We start from the raw sequence: 15893 nt of genomic DNA on the forward strand, positions 1-15893 counted from the left end.
TAGTAATTAAATTCGAATATTTAGATGCCAGAATGCCTCGTACTTACAACACACAAGAACGTGCATCCACGATGACAAGGGATACTGAGGCCAATGCCTCGCAAGAGCAGGATATAGTCAAGCCTCTCAAGTCATGGAAAGGCTACATTTGGGACACATGGGAACTACCCAGCGACCAGCGTTGGTTATTGTTCAAGCTTGACGCGTTCGTGCTAACATTTGCATCTGTGTGCCAACATCTCGCCTTCCCCCAGGAGTGTAAATACATTTGGCTGACAACTACAGATTGGTTATTTTCTCAAAAACCTGGACCTTCAAAATGTCACAAATGCGTACCTTAGTGGCATGGAGGAGGATCTGGAGATGTTTGGCAACCAACTGGTGACAAGTACCTCTATTTTCACAGTCGGCTATGTTATTGGCCAGATCCCCGCGAACTTACTGTTGACTCGCATTTCGCCTCGATGGGTGATTCCGTCGGTAAGTACTAAGTTCATTCCCGTGTAAATCTCGATCTCAGCTTTCAGTGGACACTAATAGTTGCGCAGCTAGAGATTGGTTGGGGAATTGCAACTATGTGCATGTCAAGTGTAAAGTCATACAAAGCTCTCTATGGGCTTCGTTTCCTGGTAGGCCTTTTTGAGTACGTTGGACACTTCTCATATCATCTTTCAACTCGCAGTAGTCTAACTTTGGAAATAGATCTGGGTTTTACCCCGGCATTCATTATCTTCTCGGGTCATGGTACACACCACAAGAGATTGGCAAGCGCGCAATGATCTTCTGGCTTGCCGGCTCTATTGGGAGTTTATTTAGTGGTTTTCTTCAAGCAGCTGCTTACACGAACTTGAACGGTGTGGATGGCCGGGCTGGCTGGCGATGGCTGTTCATCATTGATGGCATCATCACGCTACCGCTCGCCCTGGCCGGCTATCTCTTCTTCCCTAATCTTCCACAAAGTGGCAAGAAGACTTGGTGGATAACTAACGAGGAACATATTCTCTCTGTCAATCGAATGCGGGCGATTGGGCGTGCTGGAAAGGAGCCTTGGAGTATGGCTAAGTTGAAAAGAATCTTGTACAGCTGGCACACATATCTACTCCGTACGTGATCCCCTGTCACGGTCAACTTTGATTCTTTACCTAATCAACCCATCCAGCCATGATATACATTTTGTGGAACAATGGATACCCACAGGTCGGCATGGGTTACTGGCTGAAAAGTTTCAACGCTGACCCCCCTCCTGTCCCGGGCAAGTCATACACGGTGGCTGACATTAACAACTGTGAGTCTATTTCAAAACGATATGCCAGGCGAGTCTAATGACATCAAGTACCATTGGTTACGACGAGTATATCTATCTTCGTGTGCTTTATCTGGGGTTTGCTCTCTGATGGTCCCTGTCGGGGATCACGCTGGCCATTTATCCATATTGGCGCCGTTATCACGGTACGTACTTTCGACCCGTATGCCCAGGTTGATTCGACGGTAACACTTGTCAAGCTTGTTATGTGTGTTCTACTGCGCCAGATGCCCCTCTATACCAACATCCCCGGGCGCATGGCCGTATATTGGCTCAGTAATATCGGAGTAGGTCAAAGTCCCAACACGTCAAGACGTGATCTTCAGCTAACACTTAGTCTCAGGTTGGCGCTGGCCCACTCATCTTGAGCTGGATTAACGAAATCTGCTCAGCTGACACGGAAAAAAGAGCTTTGATTGTCGCCATGGCTAATGATCTTGCCTATGTTGTTCAGGCAGTGGTAAGCCTCCTTCCACCTGACAATCATACCTACGAAAGCTTCTCACGTTTTACTCTGCACAGGCACCAAACTTTGTGTGGAAAACCACGGATTTCCCAGCAGCCAAGAAAGGCTATCTTTGGTCCATCATATTGCAGATATTACTCAGTGAGTGTTGTGCATTGCAGTATTGTTTGAAAATAGCGGAAGATGGCAACTAATTCAACTCTCCAGTGCTCGTTACTGCTACAGTTCAATTCCTGCTTTGGTGGGATAGGAAGAGGGAAACTCAAAGCCTCGTGGCGGTAGAGCCGATTGCGGATTCTGATGCGGACTCGGGTCCAGCAAGCTTTGACCATGGCTCGGTGGATAGAGGGAAAACCCCCCAAACCCAAATCACAGTCTTGAGCTCGATGTAGTGTATTTTAAAGGAAAATTGACCTCCAGAATTCTGTTGAGGCGTGTTTTACAGCAGAAACTTATATTAAATAAACAAAAGATACTTATTAGGGTTTAAATATATCCTTAGTAATGCCAAGAATAATTTGAAATTATTCTTGGCACAGCTTAACATGACCGAAAATAAGGGAGTTTCTATTTGTTTAGTGCGAGACCATACTGAGTCTATTTCAGACCACGCTGAGCTGTAAGCCCGCCTTGCTGCCTTGGGGAAAAGTCATCCATCAGGTGATGAATTCATCCTGGTCGGTGTCCAGTCCCAGGCGGTGAACGTACAGTAGCAAGCTGTAAACTTACCTCAGGCGCACCGTCAGAAGTAGACGATCTCATTATCGATTGCTTCTTTCACGCTCTCCCGAGCCATGAAAGGAGTAGCCTTCATTTGCATGAGTGACGACAATACAGCCAACCTGCCTCTTTGTCCATTCTTGGCTCTTGCATTACTTGCTAGTCTAAATTAGAAACAAGTTGGGACAACCATAGTGTAGTTGATAAAATGCATAGGTCAGCGAACTGAGACATTCCCCTGAGATATTCTTATATAACTTTCTTTGAAAGGTTATAAACTCTAGTTCACCCAAATAGCTTCTTATTCCTACATATGTTATTACAGAAGTATATAACTCTACATCTCAAGTTTCAGATGTTGGACCTGAGGTACTTTGTAGCATAGGTAATCTAGTTATATTACCAAGTCTATTAATCTCACTAATTCAATATTGTATATGTTAATGAATTCAATGCTTTCTTATAAAGGTACTTTTAGATGGCTTTATATTATTGATCTACTTGTCAGGAACAAAGCCCGACAATTAATCAAGGAATCGCCCACGAAACACTGCAGATACGTGTATAAGTGACATCGGGTGCCTATATCCACAGCACAGACTAGTCATTAAGAAATCAGTCGCCTAACGATATATGATTCCATTCATACATAACAAAAAAGGGTAGAACCGCTATCAACGACCTCACAACTATGACACCCGCTTTGTTATGTCATCCTATCATATTTCAATTTAGCCTCTTAGGATAATTTAGCTAGATAACAGACATGTAATCTTATACAAGAAAGGTCTTGCTTATCTATATCAGAAATCTACTCTATAAGCATTAATCTATCATTATAAGAAAGCTTTTTTTTTTTTTTTTTTTTTTTTTTTTTTTTTTTTGGGATACGCGAGTGGTATAGTATGAGGATATACTTATTATTGGGGCTACATCTGTACCTTAGCTGACTATAAGTGATCCAGAGATCAAATTGTGCAGTCAGCCAATTCCAGCCAAACCCCGGATCTTATGTAGTATCAGCCTAACTAATATACTTAGCATGCAAGTCTAGCTAACCTCTGCCTGTTACTAAGATGGTTACCAGATCTGTCCAGGATACTAAGAGGCAGGAATAGAAAACCATCGATTGGGCTTAGAAAGAACAGATCATTCTAGAGGTGAGGCTTCGCCCTGGGACTGAGAGAGCCTGGCTTATTCTATCTCAGCCTCTGAGGAGAGACGTGGCCTTAACAAAAGGCTGCCAACCGCAAACAACCCGAAGTTCGCATATATACCTAGCCTTGCGACACAAGAATAATGAATGAATCAGCGTCGGAAATATTTTAGCGGGTGACCTAGCTCTCCCCGCAGCCCACTGTCAGACTACGCTTGGTTTGATTCACCCCGGTTAAAGTCATCCTACACAAGAGAATATATCGCACATGTATGCGCTGGTTCCAGGATGCAGTAACGTAAATAAAGACGCTAACAATTGTTGGGTGGGTTCCAGGAGTAGTTAGACCAAACAACGCGCCATCTTGACCTTTTTTGGAGAACAGCACCACATCTTAGTTACTGATACCTCATCATAAGTCGCCAGGAAATGCCAGTAACGTTTGGAGTTCCGTACTGTATAACAAGAAGGCCAGGTCATTCGTGGATACACGACTTTGTAATAGGTTGACGGAGTCAGCCCCTACTCTCCCTGATGGGTTCCCACTCCCCAGTCGATTCCTACTGGGTAGTAGGCTCATAGAGTTAGGTATATTTTACCAAGGGTTTAGCCCCAATCTTGTTTATGCTTGGCTAGGCAGGACCTCGGGAAGTTGATGGCTTCTGCATTCCGACCTGAGTATTTCCAGCTATAAGCGAGATATACCATCCTCTTCAGCGAGTCCGGATGGTCCACGCCGAGGTTCGCCCTGCCTTCATCACCTACACAAAGAACTGCTCGGCCAACTCCCGGTGGCCTTTGACCTCCAAAGTAGTCTTCGCGACCTTTGGCCAGTGTTTCTAACAGCGTTCACTGAGCCTACGGCTTGCTACAAGAAATAAAGAAACATAAGCCTGCAGTACATACGTCTTGTATGAGCGAGGAACTGTGTTTATTCAGTAGATCAGTGAGTACATAATCATGAACATGATTTCTGAGTAAGAAAAGTTGCTGCAGGGAACCGGTGAAGAATCCCCACTTCCCCGCCTCCACTAACTGCAGCCCTTTTATCCGCCTGCCGTCCATTTAGCCAAATGTAGACCATTTAGCCAAGTGCGGTCCATTTAGCCAAGTCCAGTGGCTAGATTGGTGGCTACACAGGAAACGCATGACTGTAGACACAACTATAGAACTGTCTCTGGAAGTAGGCTCGAGGTTGTTCAAGCGTTTAAGGTGATGCGGCAAAATGCATATGACTGGGCTGCTTCATCGTGCAGGGGATAGGGATAAATAGTCTTTTTCGTAGAATTTAAATAGAGATAGAGTGGGCTCGCAGCAATATTGATCAGCACAGTGCTTCTCTTCCAGTTGCATACATCTATTCACCAGCATTCAGCTTTCTTCAATCATCATGAAGGTCACTGCGGCTTTTGCAGGACTTTTGGTCACGGCATTCGCGGCTCCTGTCCCGGAACCTGCTCTGGTGTCGCGAAGTGCCGGTATTAACTACGTTCAAAACTACAACGGCAACCTTGGTGATTTCACCTACGACGAGAGTGCCGGAACATTTTCCATGTACTGGGAAGATGGAGTGAGCTCCGACTTTGTCGTTGGTCTGGGCTGGACCACTGGTTCTTCTAAGTGAGTGACTGTATCTATTAACCAAAGTCTAGGATCTAACGTTTTTCAGCGCTATCACCTACTCTGCCGAATACAGCGCTTCTGGCTCCGCTTCCTACCTCGCTGTGTACGGCTGGGTCAACTATCCTCAGGCTGAGTACTACATCGTCGAGGATTACGGTGATTACAACCCTTGCAGCTCGGCCACAAGCCTTGGTACCGTGTACTCTGATGGAAGCACCTACCAAGTCTGCACCGACACTCGAACAAACGAACCGTCCATCACGGGAACAAGCACGTTCACGCAGTACTTCTCCGTTCGAGAGAGCACGCGCACATCTGGAACGGTGACTGTTGCCAACCATTTCAACTTCTGGGCGCAGCATGGGTTCGGCAATAGCGACTTCAATTATCAAGTCGTGGCGGTGGAAGCATGGAGCGGTGCTGGCAGCGCCAGTGTCACAATCTCTTCTTGAGAGATACGTGCCTTCGTAGTTGGAAGATATCAACGCGGAGCTTTGTTCTCAGGTGGTGTGATGATCGGACCCGGCCTCTGGTGTTTACATTGAGGCTGTATAAGTTGTTGTGGGGCCGAGCTGTCAGCGGCTGCATTTTCAACTTGCACAGATAATCAACTCTCGTTTTCTATCTCTTGCGTTTCCTCGCTGTTTATCCTATCCATAGATAATATTTTGCCCAATACATATTATCTACATACAACTTGTTCGGTCGCAGTAGTCACTTCGAGCAAGGCATTGGGAATTGGGGGATGCGAGGTGCTGCGTACGCTCTAACCTAGGGCATTTAAAGGATATTTAACCTCCAGATATTCTATACTAACAGACCTCTAATGACTGCGGAAAATATGGAAGGCGAAAATTTCTACAGTTCGACGCAGTTCAATGCAAACAGAAGGGGAATAAGTAATGAGAGTGCAAACAATTACAGAAGGACAATATGGCAGCCTTAGTGTGGACTTACATAACGATATGGACTATAGAAGAAAGTGAGGAAGTCCGTCTATATGTAGTGTCACTACGTGTATCCCCCTCTGCATAATTCTATTTGTACTCTCCCTACTGTGAAAAGCTGGAGAAGTAAACCGATGTAATTAGCCAAAAAGTCTGTGTCATGGTCAAAGGGCTTTTTTTTTTTTTTTTTTTTTTTTTTTTGTTTTCTTGACAAGAGAAAGAAGCCTATCTATATTTGAGACATTACAGCAACGGAGAGGAGGGTCACCTGACCCTACAGCCTTGCTGTCTGTATCTCACCAGGGTGGGTGGCTTTAGATTGGCTAGCTTCCCTCAATCCAACACTTCCCAAGCTCCACTGCGGGGTTCAAAGGAAGACGTTCTCCACCACTGCTCCCAAAACAGAATGCTTTCTGCGCAAGCCTGATTCCCTGACAGTCTCGCTCTGATCCACTGACTCGAATAATATGGTCGGGGTGCCCAGTCGATTTGCCGGATGTGCGACGTGTCGCAGGAGGAAGAGAGGCGTATGTTGAACCCCGGGGATGTTACTAGTCTCTCATGCTGATAGCCCCCACTGGGAAATAGTGCGACCGCAAGACCCCTTTCTGTACCCAGTGTGTCCAAGCTCGGCTCGTCTGCGAGGGATACTCTCGTAACTATTCAGTCTGGATCAACTCCACAGATGGCGAGAATTGTAAATACACAGAGTATACCGGCAGCGTACAATCGCGTAGACGCAGGGCTCCAGAAATTACTCTACACCAATCGCTGGCGGGAACTGCGCGAGAGGTAATGTACGTTGGTCTTTATCTCTCGGCGTTTCTACCGAACGGTCGCCTTTTCTCCAAGGAGGCAGCGCAGATATCCTCTGCCGGGTGGTTACGACATCTAGACAAATTATGTCAGTCTGAGAAGACTCTTCGCTTCGTCACCCTTGCTCACGGGCTTTCAATGCTTGCTACGAGAGACAATGACAGCCAGCTGAAGCTCAAGGGTGTCCAGGCACACAGCATGGCGCTGCAGGAAATGCGCACTGCCCTGCGGGATCCACAAAGGGTCACCAGCGATGGGATTTTGGCCGCTATTCGGCTGTTCCGTTTTCATGAAGTAAGCTGTGCTTCCCATGAAACCGGTCAAGTCACTCATTCTTCTCAGATTCTCTATGGCGCCGAATCCAGTGGTTCACATAAAGAAAGCCCAATTCTCCAAATCAGGGGCTACTACGCCCATACTGAAGGTGAAATGGCCTTGTTTATGAACAGGGGCCCGCAGAGGGAATGGAGCGAAGCAGGAATGTACTTACTTGTAAGCGGTCGGATTGTGTCAGTAGGTCTTTCCCCACCGATTTCCCTCCACGGATGGTCCATGCTCACTAGTATATGTGTAGTTCATTCTAGGGGTGGGACGAAGAAAGCGTTCGCCCTTCAGCGACAGAGACTGGATGTCAGCACCCTGGAAACACAGAAAAAAGTCCCTACTTGACGGCCTCAGTGACATCCTGATCCAAGTTCCGGCCTTATTGGAAGAGCTGGACGCCATTAGAGCATGTCCCATTGCGGAGCGCAGTCCAAATGCCTGGGGCAACTTGCTCGGTGAATGTATCCGCATTGAGCACCTGTTACTTGCCTGGAAGGAAACCATGGGAGACCAGCTGCAGACCTTTGATTACACCAAATCAGGTTATCACTCCCAATTGCCACGGGTAGACAGGGACTTTGCACTGTTGCATATAAGCTGCCTCTACTGGAGCTGCTGTATCCTCCTATACACAACAATTCATATGGCCACGATCGAGGGGCATCAGAGTCTAAGCGTCACATACTTCTTGACTATTCCCTTTTCTGCACCAGGATACCCCAACTACCATAATGAGAGAAATCCCACATTACACGCCCACAGGATACTTCACACAATTCCTCTATCCCATGGGCCTTATGCCGGTGGCTATGGGGCACTGTGTTCAACGTTTCCACTAGGCATGGCACTCCGTTATTTTGCGGTGGCCCATTTTCTCCCGCACGAGGGTGGCATTCCAGGAGCGCACAAGCTTTTACACCGGTTGCTGGCACAACCTTTCATGAAGGCGTATACCGCACGTTTTGTTGGTCATCTACATAATATTGACGTACCGGGGCAATCTCTAAAAGACACAGCGGGATGGCATGGAGTAGAACTGAAAATGAGAAGATGGTGGTTTGGCCCTATGCTTGACCACAACCCGGGTGCTACATAGAAATGTACGCTACGGTCGCGCACAATAACCTCCATGAAGCATAGTTCGTTCTTCAATGTAGCTCAGCCTACTACCTGACAAAGCTTCTCCAACCCTTGGATATCTATATTGGAGATGGATAGAGCGCGTCTCGGCTCCCATAAGGCGTATCAATCCTCTGTATTGTGTATATATCTGATCCCAATTTTGCAATGGCTGTGTCAGTGCGCTGCTATTTTCATCCACCTAGTGAGATGCAACACATATACGCCGCCACCTTGCTCTGGGTACATACGCATCTCCATGCAATAAAGTATTCATAAACCCTTTCCTACCACATACTGTTAAGGCCATTGATTCAAAGTATTACTTCATCTTGGCTAACATTTTACTTGCTCGTTAATCCATAATGGTAGCACAATCGTGACCTGTGACTACGGCAGTCATCGCCATGATATAATAAATCTACTGGCTTCCAAAAGAAGCTACAACTTCAATGCTTTATTGGGTTGTATCTATCCAATGCGGTCTTGCGGGGTTAGTGCTCGCCAGTCTCATGTTCATTGACTTCGGTGGTGTTAATGCTGGTGTTGTAATGATAGCTGCGCCATGGAGACTGCTAGATATTGTCCAAAGTCCTATTTGAATAATAATATAATGTATTATGTGTTCATATATATTTCGGCTACTCTCCTCGGGTCTGTAAAACTTCAAGTATCATTGGGCACACAATTGTTGTCTCTAACACGGTTTTGGCCATGCTATTATCTTACTCAGCTTGGTGGATATAGTTGGTTCTGTTGTTGTGGCTATAGTTCTAGCTGGAGAGGTATTCTGACTGTGACGGTGGTGGGACTTTTAGTTATCCTATTCCTTGGACACCGGTATCTTGTGTATTATTATATTAGGAATATCTAACTCCAACAATTCTGGACTCGTGTGAGAGACATGTGGGTTAATATATGGTTCTGCTATTCTAGCCATCTTTGCTGACAACTAGCTTCATGTCCTGACTATCGCTCTCAAAGCTGTATATGAACAATATTCTCGTTGTGCTTACATACCTAAACTTTGAAGCATCAAAAGCTGTCTGTAACGCGGGTCTCCTGACAACAAGCTCGAATGACCTGGTGGGGCTTTGTACGGGATGAAATAATATCTTTTCCTCTTGGCACCTGCGGGCTATTCCCCATCAGGAACCAACATGCGCTTGGCGGATTACAGATCGACATGAATGCGCCTCATCTCCGAGAAATAAGAGCTTAAGGGTCCAGTGCAGTTAGCCCCATCAAACCTCGTAGTCGCCTATCACTTACTTTAGAGAGTGGGATCCGTGCCAAGCATCCTGTTGAAATCCTCACCAACGTCCGCGCGGCCGTGAGTGGAGATTTAATTCCGCTCTCAAGGAAGCATATTATGACCCAATCTACACTTCCAAACTTTCCGCTTCCCACAGACCGGGACATAATGCTTAAATAATAACGTATGGCCGGATTGATTTGCTTGATAGGGGAGGTTGTAATGTTGTCCAGGCTTAACAACCTGCAGTCACATTCTTTGTTAAGCGCCGTTTGTAGACAGCTGGTCCCGTGGGGTTGATGGGGCAGTGCTCTACGGTTTTAGCACTAGAATTCAATCATTATTCTGTGCCCCAGTTCATATCTTTGGCTACAAATTAGTTCATTATGTGTCATATATACATGAAAGGACTCTTTCGTTTGGAACCAGCTTCTTCTGTGACTTGTAATAAGATCTACATCACTCTTATACTTCCATTCCATCGCATACTTCTTGGTATATGCTTTAACGATATATAACAGGCTCTTTGTGTTTTGTAGCTAATCATTGTTCTTCTCATCGAAGCAGATACATAAACCAGCCACCAGTGCCATATCCACACCAGGTGCCACAGTCACGTTGTAGGTGTCCTGGCCAAACAGAATATGACGAGCGGTAAAACGTTTCCTGGAAATGCGAGCGACTAGTTCTCCAGTACTTTCAATCACGATATGGGCAGCACGATCGTTCCAGTTTCCTTTCATTGTCAAAAAGACTTGCTTGCCGTACCGGTCAGTATAGGTGGCAGTGGCTTTCGACCCAATGACTATAGCTGTTAGTTTAACAGTGAGACTGTGTGTAGGGGTTCTTACATTTGTGACTGCTCCTGATCTCGCATATCTTGTTACCACCGGGATCTTCCATCACATATGTGGTATGAACGTGCATATGCTCTTTGCGAATATCGAATAGATGGTTGCGATCCATGTCTTCGACTTTCTTACGCCCGGAAACTGATAACAAAGCACCAGTTACTTTCAAAAGTGGCACCCCATCTCCAAACGTAATATCGAAGCTATCCCCAGAAAAAGAGAGCACCCTTTCCTTCAGGACTAGGACTTGAGTATCCGTTGCAATGAACCTCTCGCTTAACACAATAGGCTCGGACACCGGCTGCAGGTAGGGCTCAGACATGATGAATATCAGGTATGTTTAAGCGACATAGAAAGGATGATGAAAAGATGTGACCGCAGCAATATCATTGTATTTATATATACTTGTATGAGTGCTTACTGCCAGCCTGGCGGCGTACGCGAGGCTGTTCTCGACTTGGCGTATCTTCTTGGGGGCCGGAAAGCTAACCCAATCTAGTTTTATCCTGCGGTTAGCACATCTCTACGAAGGCACTAGTTGCTACAGCCACACTAGTCAGGCTGGAAAACCATTTCTACCTTCTACAAGCCCTTTTTTCCGTTTTCCTACGGTCGGAATTGATAGATTAATAATGAGAGCATCCGGATCCGGATGTCATATATCAACCATGGCTGCAAGGCTCTAATCTTCATGCCTCTGTGAGAGCTCAGTTATGCCATGATTGGTAGGATCGTACGAAGAAGAATGATGTAAAATGTAACTCTTGGATAATTCTATAAAAAGGGGTCCTCTGAGATATCTATCTAGATACAAACAGCTTTGACTGGCGGAATATTACATATTATAAGACAGCTTTGAGACCTCAGTCATCTCATGCCTTATCATGTGACTGCTAGAGTGTGTATACTTGACCATTATACCTGATTATTGACCTGACTGCCAGTCAACAGTCAGGTGAAGCTATCAAAAATATTTATATTAATAATAATTTTATTGAAAGACTTGATTAGTATGTAATATATAACCTCAAGACTATTTATAAATATTTTATTGTTCATGAATAGAGACAGGATAGTTAGTAGCTTAACTTTGGAAAATTAATTTCTATATTTATATTTGTGATTAAGATATACTTCTCATACTATCTCATTATATTCACCCCTATAGGGATCACAATTTCCCTTACTATTCAATCTCCATTCAGAATAGTTAACTTAGTTCACTTTAGTCATTTCCAATATCCTTCCGCTGGTAGCTACACATTTCTTGCCTGAAAGAATGATAAAAGCTGAACATAGGCTAGCGATAGTCGTAGTCCTGGGATGGAGAAACAAATCATGGCATATCTCATATATATCATGAAACCCAGAGAAGCCTTTCCAGAATGCATTAAATGGATAAATTGAGATAAGCCCACAGACTGATAGTTGCGGACTTCCCTTTTTCAAATACTGGGTACTTGCAGCAAAATATTTGTATTGAACATTCTCCAAAGTTCTGCAGAGTTACATTCCGGTTGCCACAACTCTACCAATAATCTAGGTATCCGACTTTGAATACACTTCACTTCTGCAGCCTCCGCACAAACACTTATTCCTGTACTTCCTTAGTAAGTGGTTCGAAGGTAGGGTACTATACTATATACATAAAGCCAAATCTCCCTGGAGGTGACACTAGACCAATACAGAAAAGTCAAATATTAAGGACACGCGAATTCATAACGACCAACAAAATGGGCTATATAAACAAAAAAACACACAGGTTCAACTCCGGCACTGGCCCCGTTCTTCCGCCTCCGACCACATTTCAATGGTTATCGCATTGGTAGACGCAGTTGATAGTCACAAGGCACCCATCACCCCTATGGTACGAGCCGCACTTCTTACAGCCTCCGATCTTGCGGATGTTCTGATAGCCATTTCACATGTCGTTGCCACTGATACTGCAGTTCTGGCCTTGCAAAAAGACACCACAGCCGCGAGTCTGGTCTCCCCAGCAGTTCCCACTAAGCGAGTTGAAATTACTGAGTAGAATATTAAAGTTAGTCAATTTCTGGTTCAACGCCAACGGGAGACGGGTGGAAGCTTACTCGGCGGAGTGATATGTCGGATCATCATTGCGATACAAGGTATTCACGGCGTGATCGCACCATTTCAACATATCCGGGGCACTGCACATGGACGAACCCTTGCAATCATAGTCATCGGGAGCCGGCTCGAAGACGTTGGTGAGTGGATTGTAGCCTTGCGCCTGGACCACGACCTTGCTCGTGTCGGTAGTGGAGGTCCCAATTGGCAAAATCCAAGTGTATGTGTAGTCTGTGGTGGTCAGAGTAATGGGTCCGACAACTGACCAGGACCAAGGCGGAGCTGTGGAGCCTTCAGGAACGGTGCCACTGTACTTGTACAATGTCGTTCCCTCGACCATATACTGGGCACAGACGTAATCGTCTGTTTTGAAGTTGATACTCCACCCTGGATCAGTGTCAAACTCACATCCCACCGAGTCCCAGATGTAAAGACGGACGAAAGAATAAGGAACCAGTATGTCGGCGTGGACCGTAGTTGCCCCCTCGCTGGGCGATGCGTAGGCGTTCGTCACAGTCTTACCATCAGGAAGGGATGTGGTTTCCACCGTCACGGTATTCGAAGACGAACCCAGCTTCCCGCTGCCGCCCACGGCATTGACATGGAGTGCGTAGCTGGAACCGGGGTCAAGACCGCCAATTGTAACCGTCGTCATTGAGCTGGGGACACTTGCAATGAGGCTGTCACCGGAATACACATAGTAGCCAAGAGCATCTGAAGCTGCGTCCCACGATAGTTTAGCAAAGCTGTAGTCCGACGTCACAACTGTCAGTCCGGTCACAGCTCCTGCAGCGCTTCCAGATTCCCAGGATGCAGCGTCCGCGTTTAGTGGCGATCCACCGTCAATGGCATCCATCATGCTTTGGATGTATGAATCTGCAGGCAGAGTATCGTATGGGTTGGGTAAGGTGTCATCCGTAAGCTGCAGGAAGCCCGCTCCGCGTTCATTGGCTAACTTAGCTACCTCGCTCACTGCGGTTTCGGGAACATCATATACAATGTGCCAGAGTTTCCGCGGATCCTTGGGGGTCCACTCGTTAGGAGTATAAGAGTTGATGTAGGAGTCATAGCTCAGCTCGAAGGTTAACAATGTGTCCATGGTATCTTCGAAGCAAGACGCCATGGGCGATCCAGGGTTCAGCACGGTCAGCGCATCGGGATGAGCACGCTTGGTATAAGCATTGATGTACTTGTACAAGTCCACGTATTGATTGTTATCGCCACATTCGGGCCAGCCTTCATCGAAAAAGATGCCGCCAATACTGTCACCGTAAAGCTTATACCACATATCGACATCCTTTTCAATTTGTGCAGTCCAATCTGTCAAGTCACCGGAGCCCAGCCGAGTCTGGAACTTCTGGTCGCTCACACCAAGATACCCAGTACGAACATATCCGAGAACTGTTTTTCCAGCCGATGAGGCTCGCTGGATAACATCCTGCCAGTTGGTGTCGACGGACGAATCCGGACCGTTAACGACATTCGCAACTAAGATAGGCATCTTATCTGCGTCGTAGTCGATCAACCTATCCCAAGCTGCTGGATCACTAAGCGGGTTGATGTATGATGCTACGGCAATCTGCTGCCCTTGATCGGCTGATGAAGAACCTGTTGAATCCGGGCCAACAGCTGTCATGGTAGTGGTGAGTGTGGTGGTGAGGGCGGACTGGGCGTCGCAACTTGTGACAGTTGCACAGGATGTTGAACAGGCGTACTGAGGCGCCCATGACTGAATGCCGCACCCAACTCCACATTGCGTCGCCGTCTGCAGTTGACACGTTGTGGCACTAGCGCCACCCTGCAAAGATGCAGAGGGGATCACGTTGTTGGTCGTGATAGATCCGTGATTATAGTAGACCCATGACAGGGCGAAAGCACCGACAGCTAGTCCATGAAGATGCGATGGGCTAATTGCCGGATTCACCCGGGCGCCCTGAGTGAGAGCCCACTGCACAACGGTGTTCAAACCAGCTACGACCTCTGCGTTGGTCCAAGGGAACCTTCCCTGATTCATGAGGAGCCAGCCTGCATAACCATCACGGCCAACGTTATCGGAGAAAATGTTCTCAGCGCCGCAGATGACACTGGCCATATCCAACGACGTTCGAGACTGGATCGAAGAGGCAGAAAAGAAATCGGTGCCTACGTCGCATTCTGAGGAGTCGGAGTCGGAAAGAAGTGTCTGGAGGTGTGTCGCCACCGACGGGTCCAGCTGAATCCCCAAGTCTCCTTTACTCGCGCCATTGACAGCACTTGCAAATGTTGTGAATGTTGCTGGTAGTCCTGTCGCCTTGTCCTGCTCTGGAGGTGGTGTGACAGTCGGCTCTGAACTACCGTCATTGGTGACGACCACGATGGCGGTAGCAGTTTCCAGATCAAACGAGTCTTCCAATTGTTCTGGGAGGATCTTGATAGGTACCGGGACCACCTTATCCCCTTTGTAGAAGATCGAAAATAGCAAGGCAGCAATCAAGACAGCTCCGGCCAATAACAAGTCAATCTGTCGCGGCTGCAGTGCCCGCTCAGCCAGGCTGCGGGATTTGAGAGCCCGATCTGAGTCCTCAAGAAGGTCTAGTACCTCTTCGTAGCAATGCGAGTCAATATCGGTACCGCAATTGCTATCCATTGTGGACGTTAGGCTGGACTGCATTTCCGGTGACAGAAATGCAAGGAGGCCATTTTCAGCTGGATCACCCACGGCAGTGAATTCAATCGTGGATCCAGTGAGGGCGGGAGTAGGAACCTAGAGGGCCGTTAGAAACTTTGTTAAGAAGAGACGATTGTGTTCGGCTGTAACTCACTCCATCAGTGGTGTACTGGCTAAGGTCGCCTACGATAAAGTACTCGTCCTCCGCATCAGCATGTATGGCAAAGAGAGAAATGAGAGAGAGCGGAAGCAATGTCCGCATCCTCATTGTGTAAAAAAAGAAAAAAAAAAAAAAAAAAGGGCAGTCGAAAACGATATAGAGGGTTGGAAGAAAGATGATTTTCATGTACTGATGGATATATATATGCACTTCACTACGAAAGATCCATTTTTCCTCGCCCCTCCATACGACTGGTACGCAGTGGTAAGCCCCCGCCATTTCCTTGACTCTGGTCAACAGTTATCGTTGAGCAAGCGTATTATACGACAAACATGGGATAGTGAATCCAGCAGGTGCGAGGCGAAAATGAAAGTAAGACAAGTGGAGGCAATAAGTCCCTCATTTCTCGTGTCTTCTC

The 15893-nt window shown here is 46.6% G+C and overlaps 5 protein-coding genes across 5 annotated transcripts; 3 read left to right on the forward strand and 2 right to left on the reverse strand.

The window, feature by feature from the left end:
- Window positions 1–71: 71 nt before the first annotated feature.
- Window positions 72–2161, forward strand: BO88DRAFT_342855 (allantoate permease; the record flags this gene model as incomplete). Its single annotated transcript, XM_025703157.1, has 10 exons — window positions 72–227; window positions 286–480; window positions 549–643; window positions 703–1103; window positions 1160–1285; window positions 1334–1449; window positions 1504–1590; window positions 1647–1763; window positions 1826–1910; window positions 1977–2161. The coding sequence occupies 10 exons, from the start codon at window positions 72–74 to the stop codon at window positions 2159–2161; spliced, it is 1563 nt and encodes a 520-aa protein (XP_025561876.1).
- Window positions 2162–5035: 2874 nt separating this feature from the next.
- Window positions 5036–5720, forward strand: BO88DRAFT_343350 (glycoside hydrolase family 11 protein; the record flags this gene model as incomplete). Its single annotated transcript, XM_025703184.1, has 2 exons — window positions 5036–5265; window positions 5315–5720. 2 exons carry the CDS (start codon window positions 5036–5038, stop codon window positions 5718–5720), a joined length of 636 nt encoding a protein of 211 aa, XP_025561877.1.
- Window positions 5721–6682: 962 nt separating this feature from the next.
- BO88DRAFT_391037 (Zn(II)2Cys6 transcription factor domain-containing protein) lies at window positions 6683–8451 on the forward strand (the record flags this gene model as incomplete). The annotated part of the gene is made up of 3 exons (XM_025704984.1): window positions 6683–6742; window positions 6804–7548; window positions 7616–8451. 3 exons carry the CDS (start codon window positions 6683–6685, stop codon window positions 8449–8451), a joined length of 1641 nt encoding a protein of 546 aa, XP_025561878.1.
- A 1817-nt stretch (window positions 8452–10268) lies between these two features.
- BO88DRAFT_343410 (uncharacterized protein) lies at window positions 10269–10902 on the reverse strand (the record flags this gene model as incomplete). The annotated part of the gene is made up of 2 exons (XM_025703186.1): window positions 10269–10534; window positions 10581–10902. 2 exons carry the CDS (start codon window positions 10900–10902, stop codon window positions 10269–10271), a joined length of 588 nt encoding a protein of 195 aa, XP_025561879.1.
- Window positions 10903–12387: 1485 nt separating this feature from the next.
- BO88DRAFT_426729 (uncharacterized protein) lies at window positions 12388–15583 on the reverse strand (the record flags this gene model as incomplete). Its single annotated transcript, XM_025708928.1, has 5 exons — window positions 12388–12470; window positions 12519–12604; window positions 12671–13055; window positions 13077–15411; window positions 15470–15583. 5 exons carry the CDS (start codon window positions 15581–15583, stop codon window positions 12388–12390), a joined length of 3003 nt encoding a protein of 1000 aa, XP_025561880.1.
- Window positions 15584–15893: the final 310 nt, after the last annotated feature.

The sequence above is a fragment of the Aspergillus vadensis genome (assembly GCF_003184925.1).
Source record: "Aspergillus vadensis CBS 113365 unplaced genomic scaffold BO88scaffold_15, whole genome shotgun sequence".
Lineage (NCBI taxonomy): Eukaryota > Fungi > Ascomycota > Eurotiomycetes > Eurotiales > Aspergillaceae > Aspergillus > Aspergillus vadensis.